This window comes from Oncorhynchus gorbuscha, linkage group LG04 (assembly GCF_021184085.1).
Source record: "Oncorhynchus gorbuscha isolate QuinsamMale2020 ecotype Even-year linkage group LG04, OgorEven_v1.0, whole genome shotgun sequence".
NCBI lineage: Eukaryota > Metazoa > Chordata > Actinopteri > Salmoniformes > Salmonidae > Oncorhynchus > Oncorhynchus gorbuscha.
The window spans coordinates 50,857,069-50,876,578 of record NC_060176.1 but is presented as its reverse complement, the minus strand read 5'-3'; the positions used below and the strand labels follow the sequence as shown (position 1 = coordinate 50,876,578).

General features: G+C 44.9%; 2 protein-coding genes across 5 annotated transcripts; both read left to right on the top strand.

Annotated features, from left to right (window-relative positions):
- The first annotated feature begins 486 nt into the window (after positions 1-486).
- LOC124034230 (DNA polymerase kappa-like) lies at positions 487-11,400 on the top strand. 3 transcript variants are annotated; one of them, XM_046347121.1, is made up of 15 exons: positions 487-943; positions 1,143-1,293; positions 1,504-1,623; positions 1,868-2,020; positions 2,468-2,599; positions 2,723-2,879; positions 3,456-3,656; positions 3,910-4,034; positions 4,167-4,357; positions 4,456-4,488; positions 4,598-4,694; positions 5,540-5,711; positions 5,919-7,160; positions 10,650-10,698; positions 10,881-11,400. In XM_046347121.1, the coding sequence occupies exons 2-15, from the start codon at positions 1,162-1,164 to the stop codon at positions 10,963-10,965; spliced, it is 2,889 nt and encodes a 962-aa protein (XP_046203077.1). In that variant the 5' UTR covers positions 487-943; positions 1,143-1,161; the 3' UTR covers positions 10,966-11,400. The 3 variants fall into 3 exon arrangements, with proteins under 3 accessions (XP_046203077.1, XP_046203078.1, XP_046203079.1); XM_046347122.1 differs by having other exon boundaries at positions 488-943; positions 4,167-4,333; XM_046347123.1 differs by lacking the exons at positions 487-943; positions 1,143-1,293; positions 1,504-1,623 and having other exon boundaries at positions 1,878-2,016.
- A 1,926-nt stretch (positions 11,401-13,326) lies between these two features.
- LOC124033266 (ankyrin repeat and death domain-containing protein 1B-like) lies at positions 13,327-18,889 on the top strand. Of its 2 annotated transcripts, none has more exons than XM_046345250.1 (15): positions 13,327-13,774; positions 14,412-14,512; positions 14,903-15,001; positions 15,189-15,287; positions 15,530-15,634; positions 15,756-15,860; positions 15,982-16,080; positions 16,214-16,312; positions 16,454-16,552; positions 16,701-16,799; positions 17,051-17,149; positions 17,251-17,346; positions 17,838-18,039; positions 18,282-18,413; positions 18,515-18,889. In XM_046345250.1, exons 1-15 carry the CDS (start codon positions 13,591-13,593, stop codon positions 18,568-18,570), a joined length of 1,674 nt encoding a protein of 557 aa, XP_046201206.1. In that variant the 5' UTR covers positions 13,327-13,590; the 3' UTR covers positions 18,571-18,889. The 2 variants fall into 2 exon arrangements, with proteins under 2 accessions (XP_046201206.1, XP_046201205.1); XM_046345249.1 differs by having other exon boundaries at positions 17,838-18,057.
- The last annotated feature ends 621 nt before the right edge of the window (positions 18,890-19,510 follow it).

Here is a 19,510-nt window from a genome sequence, read left to right as displayed (position 1 = left end):
TGTATATATAGTGTATGATAAACAGAGTAGCAGTAGCATATATGATGATTGTATGTGAGTAGTCAGTAGAAATGTATGTGCATATTATGTGTGTGTGAGCAAATGATGGTGTTAGTGTGTTGGAGTATCCATGTGCTTAGTTTGTAGGGCCCTGTGAGTGTGCATAGAGACTGTGCAAAAAATAATAAAATAAAAAAAAGATGTAGGGCTTCGTGGCATTGTGACCGTCTCCATTTTGAAGTAGTCCATTTTCTTCTTACTACTTCTTACTACTATGAGTTGGTTAACAAACAAGATTGTGCTTACTGCCACCTGGCCTTTGTTGTTTGAAAAAGTATAAAGCCACTGTTGGTCATTTACTGCTACTTGCAGTTATGGAATGTTTGCTCACAAGTATAATTCATTGGCGGATCCCTCCTGATGACCTGGATGGAATTATATGATCCTTCCCTAACCCATAGGAAGTCTCACTTGGTTGACTTAGTTCAAAATGGGGAAAGTCCTCAATGACGTTGCTCGTGCATAAATTCGCTTTTGGGCACTAGAGTCCTCTATACATCTCTATGGGAACGACACAAACCTTGGACTCCGCCTGTGGTTGTTAGGTCAGGTGGTAGAGAAAGGAAGATAATGCCTCCATTATCTCTGGTTAGGACATCGCCGCTATGCAGAAACTGTTCAAAATACCTGAAACAGTTTGAGATATTTAATTGTTTTAATAAATGAATGGATTAATATCACGTTATTCATAAATCAACAACATTTCATCACCTGTTAAAAGTTTGTCGCTGGATTTGTTTCTTGAAGGTTTTGTTTATACGCGCGCTGCGTGGTTTTACATCCGTAAACAAGGAAACTGCACCTCCCCCTAATTGACGTAGAGTGCGGAAGCAAATTCAGAACTCAAAACTGAAGAGGCAAAGGCAGAGAATATACTTTTACCGTAAACAAACAAAATATTATTTATTTTTGCCATGGATAGTTAGAAATTAGTATTATTAGCTGTTTAGATTATTTTACATTGTGGAACCAACTTGTATGGATGAATACATATTTTGCTAGCTAGGTTGTTAGCTAGCAAGCTAGTTAACTTGCCATAATACTTCTTAGCACATTTTGTTTGGTTTATGTGTTCAATGCAGGGTCTCACTTGAAGGAAGTATGGCGACAGGGGGGACCTCCTCTTCCAGTGGGGAGGGCTTCCTCTCAAGAATGGCCCTCAATGACAACAAGGCTGGAATGGAGGGCCTTAACAGGGACAAGATTAACAAGATCATCATGGAGTCCTCCAAGGTACAGTACAGGTTGAGAACTTCTGTCTTTTTATCCAAACACCCAAACGAACACCCTAGACTTTGAGTCAATACCCTAGCTAGCTACCTTACTCTAATGGCACAGGAACTGACAAACCCACATGTGTTGAGGTCCAGTGGGTTCTCTTCTCCATGCTCCATGGCCTGTTACTGGAGGTCACCCACCTCTCTGTTCCCCTCTCTTCTGCAGGGCTCCAGGTTCTATGAGAACGAGCTGAAGAAGGAACAGCAGGTGAACCAGCGCATTGAGAGGATGATGTTGCAGAAAGCACACATCACTGAGCAACAGCTGAGCAAAGCGCAAGCACAGGTACAGGGCTATACACACACACACACACACACACACACACACACACACACACACACACACACACACACACACACACACACACACACACACACACACACACACACACACACACACACACCTACACAAATAAGTATTATGTGACCTCTAACACACAGATACACTAGGTTTACAGTATAACTTTTACAGTATATATTTCTGTGTTATAATTTGTTTGAAGCTGTCACCTCTGAACGTTTTGTTGTAGGTGGAGAAGATGACCTCTGACCTGGAGAGGGGGCGTGACCTGAGCCGTGTGATTGTGCATGTGGATATGGATGCTTTCTATGCTGCGGTGGAGACGAGAGACTGTCCTGACCTGATGGACAAACCCATGGCCGTGGGCTCCATGAGCATGTTGGTGAGATTCTATATGCCACGAACAGCACTGTTCATTTGCTAGAAACGTTTATATTGACCAACAGCCTCAGAAGCCAAGGCTTCTCGTGAAAGAGACAGGATTTAGAAGGCTGGCCACGCAAGACTATGACCAACAAGACCCGCTAGAGACAAATAATAGAGATGAGTGTAGTGGTTGTTTTGTTTGATTGCCATTCATTCGTGATACCAATTGTCTCCCGTTATCATGTGATGTCAAAATAAGAAAGCCAAGTCTGTTGAATTTCTCATCATTGCTACCCAGAGGGAGGATCATATCTGGGGATCTTTCTCCTTCACATGTGAACTGGTTTATGGTCTTCTCACTAGATCTGAAAGATGTCCTTTTATTGCACAACAACACATACCTCATATTGAACCCCAGGTTATTTATCTCTACAAATGTATGTGTTTTGTCCACTCTCCTCAGTCAACATCCAACTACCATGCCAGGAAGTTTGGGGTTCGTGCCGCCATGCCTGGCTTCATCGCAAAGAAGCTCTGCCCAAACCTGGTTATTGTTCCAACCAACTTTGACAAATACAGAGCAGTGAGCGCTGAAGTAAGGATCTGACACACACACACACACACACACACACACACACACACACACACACACACACTGTATATATAAATCCTCCCCAAAGAGACATATGAGTCCCTAATCATCCTAAATCTCTGCTAGGTTCGGGAGGTCTTTGCAGACTATGACCCTCACTTCCTGCCCATGAGTCTCGACGAAGCATACCTGGACATCAGTGACCACCTTGAGCAGAGGAGAGGCTGGCCAGAGGCCCTCCGTACCCACCGTCTCCACACCAACAACACTGGGACAGCTAGAGGTAGCTAGATCCATGTCAGTGCTAGGTCAGATGTCTAAACACAGGGGATGACTATGTCATAACTGAGAGTTACGGTCGTTTGTTACACTGTTGGATAGCTTTTTTTAAACAATATTGCAGTTGTGGTTTACGGACTGTGATAAAGTTGTCATTTGTAAGACAACTTTGAGAGTAGACTGTAAGTAGTTTAGATGTAGTATAAAGGCAGCTACGTGTTATATGGAAGATGTAACAAAAGGAGAGAGGTTTACTAAGAGCTTAATAGCAAAAGCCTCATGTCATTCTTCCTCTATTTCCTGCCTGACAGAGAAAGTGAATTAGAAGGGATTAGAACTATGTCTGTGTATTCTGGCGCTTTCTCTTATCTAGTTCACTTTTGCCACCTGTCAAGCGTAAAGAGGGACAAGGGGAGCAGACGATAAGAGACGTGGATCCTCTTCTGTGAATCATCTCTCACTATCTCACACCTTCTCTCTCTCTCTCTCTCTCTCTCTCTCTCTCTCTCTCTCTCTCTCTCTCTCTCTCTCTCTCTCTCTCTCTCTCTCTCTCTCTCTCTCTCTCTCTCTCTCTCTCTAGTTGAGGACCATGGTGGCCTACAGGAGACAGTAGAGGTAGAGGGTTTGTCTCCTGTCCTGTTTGAGAACAGCCCCAGCTCCTCCCCCTGTCTGCAGGATGCTGCTGGGGGAGAGGTGGAAGTGTTTGGGACCTGTGCCGAGGAGGCGGTAAGAGAGATGCGCTTCCGCATCGAGCAGAAGACCTCACTAACTGCCAGCGCAGGTGAGAGAGATGCTGTGTGTTCATGTTCCTTGGAGGACACATTGGATGAGTCCCAAATGGCACCCTATTCTCTATTCACTATTTTTGACCAGGGCCCATAGAGAATAGGGTGCCTTTTTGGACATCTCAGAGTTACATTGTTAGTTGTGTTAAAATACCTCGGGGAATATTTGATATGTTACTATCCCAGGCTAACTTTATCATCATATTCTGTGTATAGTTACATTAAGCATGTATGTATGTGTGTGTGTAGGCATTGCCCCAAACATGATGCTGGCCAAGGTGTGTAGTGATAAGAACAAACCCAACGGTCAGTACAGACTCCCCTCTAACCAACAGGCTGTCATAGACTTCATACAGGACCTGCCAGTCCGGAAGGTAGGCTGTAGTACACCTACCCTTAAACCTAGACAGCCTATTTTAAGGGATGCATACTCTAGGTGATTGTTTATGGAACATGTTGCTGGCTGATGACTTACAAATACAGATGATGGTCTTTCGGTGTGCCAGATCTCAGGCATTGGGAAGGTGACAGAGAAGATGCTGGGAGCTCTAGGTATCACCAGCTGTTCCCATCTTGGCCAGGAGATGGCGCTGCTGGCCCTGCTGTTCTCTGAGACGTCTTGGCATAACTTCCTCCACATCTCCATGGGCCTGGGCTCCACACACATCGAGAGGTGCTGGCGGGCAAGCAGAGAGGGGTGGGCAGTGGTGAGAGGGGTAACTAAACAGAGAACTCATCTGTAAAATGAGTTCAAGTCATCTGACTGAGTCTGTCTGTTTTTGTATTTCCTTACAGGGACGGAGAGAGAAAAAGCATGAGTACAGAGAGGTGTTTGTTTTTCTTTTCTGGCAACATATATGTGAAACACATAGATAAATAATGGTACATACTCGAGCGCTGCCCATATCCAACATGTTTCTCCCTCATTCTCTGTCAGGACTTTTGGAGAGATGGGTGCATTAGAGGAGCAGTTCTCGCTGTGCAAGGAGCTGTGCCAAGACCTGGCTCAGGACCTGCAGAAGGAGGCGCTCAAGGTACTCTACAGCACAGCTCAGTTGATTACAGTACACTATTAGTAATAGTATAGGTCATTACTAGAATATATTGCAGTTGTACAGTACATTTATATTCTTAAACAGTATATTCTTAAACTCAAATTCACTGTCTGATCTATTGGATTCATAGTAAAATCAAACTTTAGTATTTGTATATGTTTGAAATCGAACTCCAGTATTTGGCTTTTTGTGGCTATTGTGTGAAATGCAATAGCAGAGCCGTTCGACAGTACATAACACATGGAACTGTTTGTTATGGCCGGTGTGTTAGTATTCAGCACCATTGTGAACAGCCATTGCCTGACTGCCTGCCTCTTGCTCTGTGCATTGAGATGGCCTCAGGTGACTCTTTCCTCTGGGGAAGAGAGAGCAGAAAAGGGTTCTTGAACAGAAAGGATATTTCTGTAGAGAGGGTATTTTGGGGTCTTAAAACATTTCAGCGCTAATGTTGGCTCCCAGACTCAATCTGTCTCTAACCAGCATCTCACACAATTACCAGAGCGTCTGTTCCCATCCCAATCGATAGAGAGAGCTGGCTTGGCACAGCCGTCACCCGCCGACTGAGCCCTAATATGCTTTTGATACCTGGAAGAAATGGAGAGCCATTATGGAGAATACCAGGGACCAGTGTGAGCCTCAGCCTGCCTGGGGAATAGGCTGCTTGGGAATGACCATCACTCTCCTAGGAAAATGCCTTTGACCCTTCTTCACTTAGTGTCATCTGTCAGTCAAATCTATGTCTGTTCTGTCCTTTTGACTCCTCCCCCAGGTCCAACCAGATTTAATCTGTGCTTCACCCTTTAATTTGCTCTGTGTTCTTCCAGGGCAAGACGGTGACGTTGAAGCTGAAAAATGTCAACTTTGAGGTGAAAACCAGAGCGTGGACGTTGCCGTGTGCTGTTGCTACGACGGAAGAGCTCTTTGCTGTCGCTAAGGACTTGCTGAAGACTGAGATCGACAACGTCAGCCCCCAGCCACTGAGACTGAGGCTTATGGGTAATCTTACTTCACCCTCTCCCGTCTGTTTAAATGTGGTGTCCCATTGGCAAGAAAATACATTAACATCAGCTTTCATATATGTCGTACATAACAATAATATATGAAGTACTTTCTACTGATTCTGTTAATAATTCATATATTTGAACTTGTAGCTTGATTAAAACAATTGACTGCAGTTTTAAATCAACGCTTGCGTGTCTGCAGGCGTTCGGGTTTCCAGTTTTGCCAGTGCTGACGACAAGAAACCCCTGCAGAAGAGCATTGTGGGATTTCTCCATAAAAAACAGACTGACTCTAGTAGCACCTCCCAGATCTCCTCCCACAAGCCTGTGAAAGAGCATCCACCTAGGCCTCCAGGCCAGACTCAGCCCTCTGCCTGCCCTTCCATGGTACAGCAGAGACAGGGGCAAGAGGGTCACGCCTGGGTACCCAGCCGGGGAGGGGTGGAGGTGGGCGGGACTGGGGAGAACCAGCAGTCCTCCTTGCAGAGAGATCACGCCCAGAGGCTGCGACTGCAAGCTGAGAGAGAGGACCCACCAGAGAAGGGAGATTGTAATGGCTTCGAGACCAGACGGGGCCCAACCTCATCGACCACCACCCCCGAAGGGACACAGACACACACTCCGAAGAATACAAATATATCAGCAGAGACAGACATCTCTATGAGTGCATTGACAGCTTCGGACAAAATGACACATGAACCTTCAACCCATGCATCTACTTCATCATGCTGTTCAACAGAGCCAGAGTCAGGGACAGACAGTCTGACCTGCCCTGTATGCTTCAGGGAGGTGAACACCACAGAGCTGACAGTCTTCAACAGACACATTGACCAGTGTCTCAGTGGGGTTACTATGGGGCAAAACAACCACACAGACACAGAGCTAGAGAGAGGCCCCTGTGTCTGTGAGGAGGAGGTGGAGAAAGAGATAACTGGAGGGAAGAGGGAGGAGGGGCCGAAGGAGAAAGGTAGTGAGCTGCTCAGTAGGTGTCTGTTGGACTCAGTGGGCCTTCGATTAGACTCAAGTGCAGGTGATCATACGGAGTCCACTACAGGTTTACTTCTATATGAGACGAGTACAGCTAATATTTCACTAAGCACTGTGGGCCTGAACCCTGTCTGCCTTAACACTTGTCCAAATGGAGATGTATCTATACATAGAGCTAACACCCTGAAGGTTTCATCTCAAAGTGACCCTCATGTTCGGGTTTGTCTGTTGTCCCCCAGTGGCCCTCGGCCAATGACTACGCCCAAGCCCGAATCACGTGACCACAGAGGCCCCGCCCTCACCTGTCCAGTGTGTCAGGAGACCCAGGACACCAATGACCTCACCCTTTTTAACCGACACGTAGACCTCTGTCTGAACCAGGAAGTCCTGCATGAGCTTGGGGGACTGGCATCTGTGGACCGCACCACCCACACCGCACCACCTGCTGCCCACAAAGGTCCGTGTTTCAGAGATGTTTTATTTACTGAATGATCATGCATTACTGCTATTGTCATTCAAATAGAACAGGGACTTCTAAACTCTGTTTTTCTATGTGCTGCCACTACCAGTCTCATCCCCAGTGTCTCCATGGATCCTGTTTCTGCCTCTTCCTACTCAATATGTAATCCACTTACGTGGTGGGTGTGTCGGGGGCATAGAGAAAAATGTGTTGTTTTACAGGAAATGTTGCAAGGTGAAAGCAAGTTTTCTGCAATTCTACGCATTTTGCCTAATTGTGAAACTTAGCAACATGGTAAAGGCCCAAGGGCCACACCCTCTCATGCAATACCATGCCAATTGGCCACATGGTGGGCCTAGAACAAGCGATTGAAAATGCTAGCTTTGAAAGTTCAGCCCCCCCGCACCCTGTGTTCTTATGCTCAAACGTTATAGAAAAAAATCAATGGGTACACAAATCGGGGCCCCTGGGCATGTCCCCTATGTGCTCGGTTGGTAATCCAGCCATACCAAAAATACTCATAAATTAGAATGTTCGATTCTTCCTGAATGTCTAGCTTTTATTTAAGATATATTTTTTTATTCATAATTATTGGCACCCTTGACAAAGTTGAACAAAAAAAGACTGCATAAAATAAATAATACAAATACTGAGCTGTATTGTATGCAGAAAAGTTGGGAAATGTATTATTTTATACTAATACAACTGCTCAGAGAGAAATATTTTTCTAAGAAGTTGTTTAAAACATCTCTAAAAGATAGGGTCAGAATTATTGGCACCCCTGTTTTCAGTACTCCACCACCCTCCCCTTGTGAGGATAACGACCCTGAGCCTTCTTCTCAAATGTTTTATGAGATTGTAGAACACGTTGGGACGGATCTTTTATCCTTCGTCTTCTCTTATGGACTGCCTTCTTCAATTCAAACCACAGATTTTCAATGGGGTTCAAGTCCAGAGACTGAAATGGCCATTGCAAAATGTAGATTTTTGTGGATTTTGATTAGTGCTTGGGGTTATTGTCTTGCTGGAAGATCCACTTGAAGCCAAGTGTCAGCCTCCTGGCAGAGGCAACCAGGTTTTGACATAGAATACCTCTATTTTCATGTTATCTGACTGTAGAACCGGTTCCAATCCAAGTGCCAATGCCGTTTGTCAAAGTCCAGGTGGTGCTATGGTCAGATGACATGAAGATGGAGCTCTTTGGCCACACACACCAGTGGTGGGTTTGGTGTCGAAAAACAGAAGCATACTGTATGTAGACAAAGTACTTCATACCTACTGTAAAGTATGGTGGTGGATCTTTGATGTTATGGGGCTATTTTGCTTCCACTGGTCCTGGGGCCCTTGGTAAGGTCAACGGCATCATAAAGTTGACCAGCAAGACAATAACTCCAAGCACATGTCAAAATCCATAGGTTAATTGATCACAAAATCAACATTTTACAATGACCTTCTCCGTCTCTGGAATTGAACCCCATTGAAAACCTGTGGTTAAATTGAAAAGGGCCGTCCATAAGCACAGACTAAGGATATCAAGGATCTGGAAAGATTCTGTATGGAGGAATGGTCTAAGAGTACTGAAAACGGGAGGGTGCTGAAGTACTAAAAACAGGGGAGGGGCTGGAGTACTGAAGACAGGGGAGGGGGCTGGAGTACTGAAGACAGGGGAGGGGCTGGAGTACTGTAGACAGGGGAGGGGCTGGAGTACTGAAAACAGGAGGGGGGGCTGAAGTACTAAAAATGGGAGGGGCTGGAGTACTGAAAACGGGAGGGGGCTGGACTACTGAAGACAGGGGAGGGGCTGGAGTACTGAAAACAGGGGAGGGGCTGGAGTACTGAAAACAGGGGAGGGTGCTGGAGTACTGAAAACGGGAGGGTGCTGGAGTACTGAAAACGGGAGGGTGCTGGAGTACTGAAAACGGGAGGGTGCTGGACTACTGAAAACAGGGGAGGGTGCTGGACTACTGAAAACAGGGGTGGGTGCTGGACTACTGAAAACAGGGGAGGGGGCTGAAGTACTAAAAACAGTACTGGGAGGGGCTGGAGTACTGAAAACAGGGGAGGGGCCTGAAAACAGGGGAGGGGCTGGACTACTGAAGACAGGGGAGGGGCTGGAGTACTGAAAACAGGGGAGGGTGATGAAGTACTAAAAACGGGAGGGGCTGGAGTACTGAAAACAGGGGAGGGGCTGTACTGAAAACAGGGGGCTACTGAAAACACGGGACTACTGAAAACAGGGGAGGGGGCTGGACTACTGAAAACAGGGGATGGGCTAGGGGACTACTGAAACTGAAAACAGGGGAGGGGCTGGAGTACTGAAGACAGGGGAGGGGCTGGAGTACTGAAGACAGGGGAGGGGCTGGAGTACTGAAAACATGGAGGAAGACAGGGGAGGGGCTGGACTACTGAAAACAGGAGGGTGCTGGAGTACTGAAAACAGGGAGGGTGCTGAAGTACTAAAAACAGGGGAGGGGCTGGAGTACTGAAAACAGGGGAGGGGCTGGAGTACTGAAAACAGGGGAGGGGGCTGCTGGAGTACTGAAAACGGGAGGGTGCTGGAGTACTGAGGGAAACGGGAGGGTGCTGGACTACTGAAAACAGGGGGGTGGGTGCTGGACTACTGAAAACAGGGGAGGGGGGGCTGAAAAGTACTAAAAACAGGGGAGGGGCTGGAGTACTGAAAACAGGGGAGGGGCCTGGACTACTGAAGACAGGGGAGGGGCTGGAGTACTGAAAACGGGAGGGGCTGGAGTACTGAAAACAGGGGAGTGGGCTAGACTACTGAAAACAGGGGAGGGGGCTGGACTACTGAAAACAGGGGATGGGCTAGACTACTGAAAACAGCTGAGGGTGCTGGAGTACTGAAAACGGGAGGGTGATGAAGTACTAAAAACAGGGGAGGGGCTGGAGTACTGAAAACAGGGAAGGGGCTGGAGTACTGAAAACAGGGGAGGGGCTGGAGTACTGAAGACAGGGGAGGGGGCTGGAGTACTGAAAACAGGGGAGGGGGCTGGAGTACTGAACAGGGGAGAGGGCTGGAGTACTGAAAACAGGGGAGGGGGCTGGAGTACTGAAAATGGGGGTGCAGTCTTTTTTGCTCATCTTTATCAAGGGTGCCAATAATTATGGACCTGACTGTAGGTCAGTTATTTTTTTCTACATACTTTCTGTCTGGTTTTATTCATTTAGGTTAACACTGAAAGCTATTTTCCATCCTGAAAATGAATTACACTATCCTGAAGTCTTATGGCTAAAACTAGAAGGGGGCTCCCCTTCCCTGCTCTCTGCCACTGGTAAATCCCTTCTTCACCCATTGAATCCTGACAATAGAAAGACGATCTCTCCCAGTTTCTCCTTAACTATCCTGCCTGGGAGATTAGTCTGTATAGCTTTGAAATGAACACAAATGACTTGCCGGACATAGACAGTCGTCATTCTGTTTTCAGCGGAATAATCTGATGAAGTTTTTCGTGTTTCCCTTCACAGAGCGAGAGCAGCCCCTGCTGAGAGCGCCACAGAAAGGCAAGAGCAAAAGGTATGACTACATCTCCTTACACACATACAAGAGAGAGATTTGTTTGAAAGTCAGCACATTCACCAAGGAGTTAATTCAACATGTTGTGTGGTACGTCCAGATAAGATGGTTGCAGATACTGGTGCAGACAGTGAGAATCCCGCAGTAAAATGTGCTGTGTTTTTATTCTGCTACACTTCCAGGAGAGGCTTGTCTCCCCCACCCCCCTCGAAGAAGGCCAAAGCCCTGGGCCCAGCTTGGAACACTATTGACAAGTTCTTCAGGTGATGCAGCTTAGGTGACAACACACACTACGCCCAGACGATCCTGTGTATGAAGTATTATGCTCAGAAAGTGATAATGACTGACCTCACTAGCAACCATCCCTACCTACCTAGTACTAGTACCTCTTGGATTGCTGGGAATTTGGATTGCTCACTCAAGCATTGAAGATGCACTTCTTTCAAAATAAATACATTTTTATCTCTTGGGCAGTTAAAAAAAAAAAGTCATAATGGTCATAAGTTAGCAGGCAGAACCTTTGCAGGGGTTTTAGTGAAGGTCGTTGATGCAAACCAGTACCAGTATGAGATGGTGTATTTTTGCATAAGATAACTTAAATATAGGCAATGTATAAAAAATAAATTCATATTATTGTATTCAAATTTCATAGGCTATTTTTCTTACGGAAAATAAAACTTGCCACCACTGTAAATGTGGCTCAATTAATTATTCTCCTTGTGTCATTGTGTTGAGCATTTAATGTGCACAGTACAAATGAGGCTATTATGATTGCTTGAAGACATGGCTAAAGGTCAATCAGATTTGTGAACATGGTCCCTAGCTGTGTGTTGCCACTTTCCTTGTCTGTTGTCTGTAGCTTGTGAGGTGTGGAAACACTTTGTTGCTTTTATGAAATTTGTCTTGCTGCTTTTTGTTCTATGTTGCTCTGTCTGTATGCTACGTCTTGCTTGTCCTATGTTGCTATTGTCTATATTGTAATTGTTTTTAATAACCTGCCCAGGGACTGCGGTTGAAAATTAGCCGGCTGGCTAAAACCGGCACTTTTACTGAAACGTTGATTAATGTGCACTGTCCCTGTAAAAATAAAATAAACTCAAACGATAGAATCGTCTATCGATGAAGATTGAAAGCCATCATCAATGGTGACAACATCATGCTGTGAGAGACGATGGTTTAGCCTATTTGAACTTGACTGACGCCACGCAGAATGACTAGAACGGAGTCGGTCAGGGCAGCACATGAGGGACATTCCCAGTAATCTATCTTCCAATTTGCTATAGCCTATTTCAGCGTAAAATGTCCAGTCAGACAATATCCTCGCTCTCGCTCTGTCAGATACATGGGCCTCATAGTCTAAACCTTTTTTTATTTTTATAACGGACACTCCTCAACTATATTTTGTCTAGCTGTTTAAGAAAACGTAGGCTATATTCCCTTGTCTCTCCATTCGATATGACTGAGTTTGGGGTATAGTATGCTTTCATCATTTTATTCTCTCTCCCGATCAAACAATGAATTCATCTGAGTTCCATCTCAAAAAGTTGTTTGAATGGCCTACAAATGTAGGGTAGCCATGGGACTAATAATGAGAGCGAAAAAACAATATCAATGGCCGAAAGAAAAATATAATTAAAAGTTTAATCAAGTTCAAGCTTATTAATTAAGAAAAATGATCCATCCGGTCAGAAAAATCCATCCATGCGAAGTTTAAACCAAATGGCCTATAATATATACTGCTAGGCCTACCATAACTTTAAAACAAATTAAAGTTATGAATAGTAGCCTATTTCCCAAATATTCTAATAGCCTGAGAAGGTACTGTTGTCTTCAAGTTGCCACTTTAAAAAATAACAAGATTGAAAGTCTATAGGCATAGGCTAGGCTATTTTCAAGCACAGCTTTATGAGAAAGAACAAACAATAGCCTGTTATGACAGGAGGATGACGCACAGCAAATATTATCCTGTTCTGAACGGAGTAGACTGCTTCTATCCAGCTCATGATTTATAACATAACTCACTATGGTAAGAAAGCCCGTTCCTCATCAGTTGACTGTCACTTTGCTCCATCATGTGCACGAGACACACACACACACCTGTTTCGTTCCATGCTGAAACTCTAGCACCTTCTAACTCAACTCTGGACCTCGAAGCCAGTTCCACTGCATTTGTTCATTGTTCCCCTCTAATCAGGGACAGATTTAGACCTGGGACACCAGGTGGGTGCAATTCATTATCATGTAGAACAGAAAACCAGCAGGCTCCGGACCTCATAGGGTAAGAGTTGAATATCCCTGGAGGGGCAGGACCGAGTTTGGGAAACCCCACATATGACCTAGACTACTGTTGTAGTTTAGATTGGTGCTTAGATTCATAATAATATAATGATAGTCTACTTTACAAACATGTAGGAGATTAGTCACTAATCAAATAAATTAATGACAAGATGGGATTCATGAATCTGCACTCATACAGTTTATTCCAATGTTAGACTGCATGTGCAGGTAGTGCATGACACAATATTGATCATGCACTCAATGTGAAGGGTGTGAGCTTCTAGAACAAACAGAGGTCAGCCTTCCAGCCCAGGAAATGTACATACATTGCTCCATTCCCACACCAATTTGTATTCCTTATGCAGGACGAGCTTCAGTGAATGCTATATCACCAGTATAAGAGAAAGGGTTACCAGACTGTTGTGTATTCGACAGTGCTGAGTTCTCTTCAGGTTCCTCAGCATCTGCTCCAGTTCCTGACCAGACTTTCTGCATTCATTCAGTACTTCTACATGGTTGTTTGGCAAGACAAGTATAGAGAAGCAGAGGTGGTATAAAGCAGAGACAGACTGGGATCAAGCCCTGGTTCCAGGGAGAAGTCACCAGATATTCGCCATGGAGAAAAGGTCCTTGAAGGAGATACCGTCTCTGAAGGAGAGGATGGGGGCACAGCTGAAGGAACTAAACCTGAACCCTAAAACACTGAAAAACTCAAAAAAAGCAGTGAAGGGATTCACAGACTTCATACAGAACAAGGAGATGGAGGAGACAGACAACAGCTACGATAATAAAGAGATGTGTGAGTACCAGGTTTGTGTGTGTGTGCTTACACATGCGCGCGCGGGGGGTGTGTGTGTGTGCACTCATGTAAATGGCTGAGTGACTGGAAGCCCGTTTAGATTTTTTTTTAATGTTTTTATCAAAGTCATCTAACTTAAGTAAACACTGATGACTAAGGTGGTTGGTTAAGGTCCAATTGAAGAATTATAGCCTGAGGAAACCTGGCAATTGCCCAGTTTGACAGGATACAATGTAAAGTGTGTTATTGTAATTATGGTATCACAATTATGGTATCACCATATCGCAACATTGGTGAATATTCATGCTAGCAAATTCTTCTACAGATCAAAGCAAGCAATGGATATCCTTATCCTCTTGACGTTAAGGTGTGTTAGGCATGCCCTACAAGCTCTTTGCTCACTGGGTGTTCACATCCAGTCAAATCATTACCCCTGACAGATGTATAGGCTCTACAAACACAGAGAAAGAGCTGTGTTTGTATAGGACACACACACATGACTAATTCTGCCCTGATACTATTCAAAGTAACTCCTATTTCACACGCTCTGAAGAAGAACATTTTCTCTGAAGAAAAACATGCATATCGATGTGTTACTTATTGTGAAGCACCTTGTGTCTCTGTTGTGTGTTTGTAGTGTTGGCACTAGAGAAGGAATACATTGACGCAGCAAAAATAAATGATGTACAGACCATGAAGCTTCTGGGGAAGGCGGTCAATGTCGACGCAAAGAACTTGGTGAGTCAATCCTCATATCCTTGGAACACCGAAGGTCAAAATGGTGGGCGCTTATATTTGTCCTGTTTCACCCATGTACAAGTGTGTAGTATGAAATGGAAATGTGTTTTTTTGCACATCCCACTCCACCTGAGACCCTCAGAGTGGGGTCCTGGCCAGGGATCAGCCATTTGTGACCCTGGAGCAATTAGGATTAAGTGCCTTGCTCAAGGACAGATCAACAGATTTTTGACGTAGTGCGGCTCAGGGATTTGAACTAGCCACCTTTTTGTTACTGGCCCAACACTCTAACCGCTAAGCTACCTGCAGCTAGCCACACTGCAGTTAATATGCCATATATTCTGCTCTGTGTCACCTGTTCGATTAACTTGTCCCATGCATTGATCCTAGCATGATCGCACTGCCCTGCACTATGCAGTAGCTGGAAAAAACATAGAGGCCGTCCAAGTACTTCTACAGCGCAGAGCAAATCTCAATCAAGCGGACAAGGTAGGACGACACAACACTATTCCATTGTTAGTGATGGTGACATTTTAAGCTTGTCCATTTCAACAAACAATCCGACAGTTGAAGAGATTGGCCATGGTTTGTGAAAATGAAACGGCTCAACTCCCTCTGTCTTTTTCTTTCCCTCTATTTCTCTCTCCCCCTATTTCTTCCATACATACTCACATAGCATGGAGTGACAGCCATCCACCTGGCTGCCTGGTTTGGGAGTGTAACCATCATGAAGTTGCTTGTGCAGGGTGGTGCTGACCCAAGTGTTCAGAATGCGGTAGGGAACCTCTGTTTAAAACATTCTCTTTGCTATTCCAGAAGGCCTTGAGTGTGTCTCAGTTATCCCTTTCCTTGTGATGCTGGTCAGACCTAAGTTCACTGACATCTCAGTCATCTGGGATGCCAATTACAATAATCAACCACCGAGCCAATTTCTACATAGCCATTGGAGAATCCAATATGTCAAATTGTCTTGAGGTGTCATGCATGGAGATGGTGAGTTGTATTGTCTGTTCTCAGGTGGGACTGAACATTATGCACTGTGCTGCCATCAACAACCACACCGACATTGTGACGTTCATTATCTACGACTTGATGATGAAAGAACTGGACAAAGAGGACCTGGTAATCACATAGACATACAGTATCAGTAACCATTGCATCCATTTCAAATGTTGGTTGAGCTGAATTAGTTCAATAAGCTGACCCTTTTTCTTCCTCTCCTCTTCTCCCTCCTCTTTCTCAGTCTGGACACAGGGTGTTTGCGTCGGCAGCAGAGCATGGCTCTGTTGAGATGCTGCAGATGTTGATGGAGGAGGCATACAATATGGCCACCATGGAGGAAGACCAGGTGTGTGTGTGTGTGTGTGTGTGTGTGTAGGAGGCTGTATGACTGTTTCTCCATCTCTCCTTCATTGTGTATCTCTCCTTTCCTCCCACCCTCCTGCTTTTCCTCTTTCTTTAATTGCTAGAATGGGGACACACCTCTGCACTTGGCTGCCAGCAATGGCCATTTGGATGCCGTCCAGCTACTGTTGAAGAGCTTTGATACTCGTGATGAAGTCAATAAGGTAGAGTCCCACTGGAAACATTGTCTGGAGCCATTTGCTTGCCAGCATGTGTGACTGTGTTTGCTCAATGCCTACACTATACAGTAGATGCTTTAGGTCAATAGCTGATCAATGAGTGATGTATCTGGGGCAGCTTGGGGAGACGGCTCTGTACCTGGCTGCTGACGCTGCCCATGAGGACTGTGTCCAGGCTCTGTTGGAGGCAGGCTGTGACCCAAACATTGTCACCATGGTACGCCAGCAAACCGTACCAACCACACACTCCAACCAGTCAGTATAATGGTCACCACTAGGCAAAGTTACTAAATCATTAAAGGAAGGATCCCTCCAGACCCAGTTTATTATACAATAGTACTTTTACCACCCCCCTTAGGGCCAAAGCAGTGCTCTACACCCGGTCTCAGAGAAGGGTTACACGTCGTTGGTGAAACTCCTCATAGAGAACACAGCCCAGATGGACTTACAGAACCAGGTGAGAGTGAGCATAGAGGATTCGTACTAAGTCTTGGTCAAACATGAATGAAGCCAACATGTTATCCTAGTAATTACTCAGTAGTAAGTGACCTGACATCAGAGAGTTTCTATCTAATGGTCCATGTTGGCTGTGTCTCTATTGGCAGCACCTCCAGGCTCCTCTCTACCTAGCAGTGAAGAACTGTCACATCCCTGTCATCCACACACTGCTGGAGGCTGGCTGCAACGTCAACATCACTGATCATGTATGTACAACGCATGTGCATTCAGTCCTAATGCTATTTTGAAATCATCAGTTGCATCCCAAATGGCACCCTATTCTCTGCCCCATGGGCTCTGGTCAAAGTAGTGCACTATGTAGGGAATAGGGCCCCTTTTGGGATGCAACTAATGATTTAGAGGCATTGTAATGGTTATGGGTTTGAGTTTGGTAACCTGACTCTAGATCTGTGGTAAAGGGCAACATGTACCTTGCGCTCCTGTCTGTCCTCCTTAGAGGTCCCAGACTGTCCTGCATGTAGCAGCAGAGCTGGCCAGAGTGGACATTGTTGACATGCTTCTGAAAGCTGGGATGGACCTGACCCTCCAGGACAAGGTGAAACATGGACAACCACCATTATGATGTAAACCTGAATTTGACCCCTCTCCTTTTCACTGCAACTTCCCACTCAATGTTTTCTGCTTTGTTTTGAGCAGCAGGGTAAGACAGCACTGGCTGTGGCAGCCCGAGCAGACGAAGTCATCATCGTGGACATGATCATCAAGGCAGAGAGATATTTCACATGGAGGAGGGTAATAGAGAACCATAATGGAAATAAATAACTTCATTGTGTGTTTGTTTATTTTATATAATTGTGAAAGAATACAGACCATGTACTGTTATGGGAGTCCTCCCTATTAGTGATATGGCTGTATGTGTTTAAATGATACAATTCTGTAAATTCAATCAATCAATGAGACTAATACGTTGCTATAGTCATCTGTTAATCCATGCACTGTTGTGGAGCTGGAAATCAAAGATTACATTCATCACAGATGATTAATTTCCTAACATCACAACTCCAGATGAATCCCTGTAATACCATTAATACTTGGCTGTGGAAAAAATGACTTGTGCTGAAATGCTCGACAACCAATTTCATTGTCAATTTGATAGTGTTTCTTCCAACCTTACCTGACACTCAAAACAAGTGGCTCTGGCATTCAATAAGCACGGGACACCGTGCTCAGTGTGTGAAGCTTGTTGTCCTTTCTCAGGTGACTTAATGTGATTACCCTTCCAGGCCGACACTGAGCTTAATGAGAACCTTCACAGCCAGTCTCCGCTGACGTTTAAATTAGACCACCGCGCGGAGAGCAAACATGTCCGCGGTACGGCCTGGCACCTGGCCTACCGCCTGCTGGAGCCGGGTGACTGGAAGAGGCTGGCGCTGCACTGGCACTTCACCGAGCAGCAGGTGGCCGCCATCGAGGAGCAGTGGACAGGTGACACAACCCAGTGGGGTAATCATTCACAGGAATATCAGAAAACAACTCGTTGATTATAAATACAAGATGTAAAGGTCTGGCAAGAGGGATTCTAAAGTATTGTTCTGTAGTTACTTGGAATTGTGTCCCAGAACCAAGCCACTTAATAAGGAAAGCTTCGACAATAGCTTGATTTAGTTCAAGTTTCCCTTATTTTACCAGGTAAGTTCTCATTTAGTCTGTTCACTGCTTGTGTGTAGGGAAGCGGAGCTACCGGGACCATGGGAACAGGATGCTGTTGATCTGGCTCCATGGGTCAGAGCTGGCCCAGTTGAATCCAACTAAAGAGCTGTACCAGGGTCTGCTTGCCATAGACAACAAGACCGTAGCAGGTATAGTGTGTCCATGACCCTTACCTCATAGGAAAAAAAAGATTACATTCATGTCGTAGCCATAACAGAGAATTATAGATGGCTGTTTGGTTGCTTTGCAGATAAAATACGAATGGACACAGAGGACGGAGACATGAAGAAATGCATCCTTTCATAAAGGGTGTCGACATCTACAGACAGACATACGTTCAGTCAACCAGATTCTATATTTTCCCAAATGAGAGCATTTGTGTGGTTCTTTTTCCATGGATCCATAGTAGTACACATTTCCATGGATCCATAGTAGTACACATTTCCATGGATCCATAGTAGTACACATTTCCATGGATCCATAGTAGTACACATGTCCATGTACCGTTAGAAGTTTACATCCACTTAGGTTGGAATCATTCAAACTCGTTTTTCAACCACTACAAATTTCTTGTTAACAAACTATAGTTTTGGCAAGTCAGTTAGGACATCTACTTTGTGCATGACAAGTAATTTTTTGACACAAGTAATTGTTTACAGACAGATTATTTCACTGTATCACAATTCCAGTGGGTCAGAAGTTTACATACACTAAGTTGACTGTGCCTTTAAACAGCTTTGATAATTCCAGAAAATGTCATGGCTTAGAAGCTTCTGACAGGCTAATTGACATCATTTGAGTCAATTGGAGGTGTACCTGTGGATGTATTTCAAGGCCTGCCTTCAAACTCATTGTCTCTTTGCTTGACATCATGGGAAAATCCCAAGACCTCAGAAAAAAAATTGTAGACCTCAACAAGTCTGGTTCATCCTTGGGAGCAATTTTGTAATGCCTGAAGGTACCACGTTCATCTGTACAAACAATAGTACACAAGTATAAACACTATGGGACCACACAGCCGTCATACTGCTTAGGAAGGAGATGCGTTCTGTCTCCTAGAGATGAGGTTACTTTGGTGCGAAAAGTGCAAATCAATCCCAGAACAACAGCAAAGGACCTTGTGAAGATGCTGGAGGAAACAGGTACAAAAGTATCTATATCTACAGAAAAACGAGTCCTATATCGACATAACCTGTAAGGCCGCTCAGCAAGGAAGAAGCCACTGCTCCAAATCCGCCATAAAAAA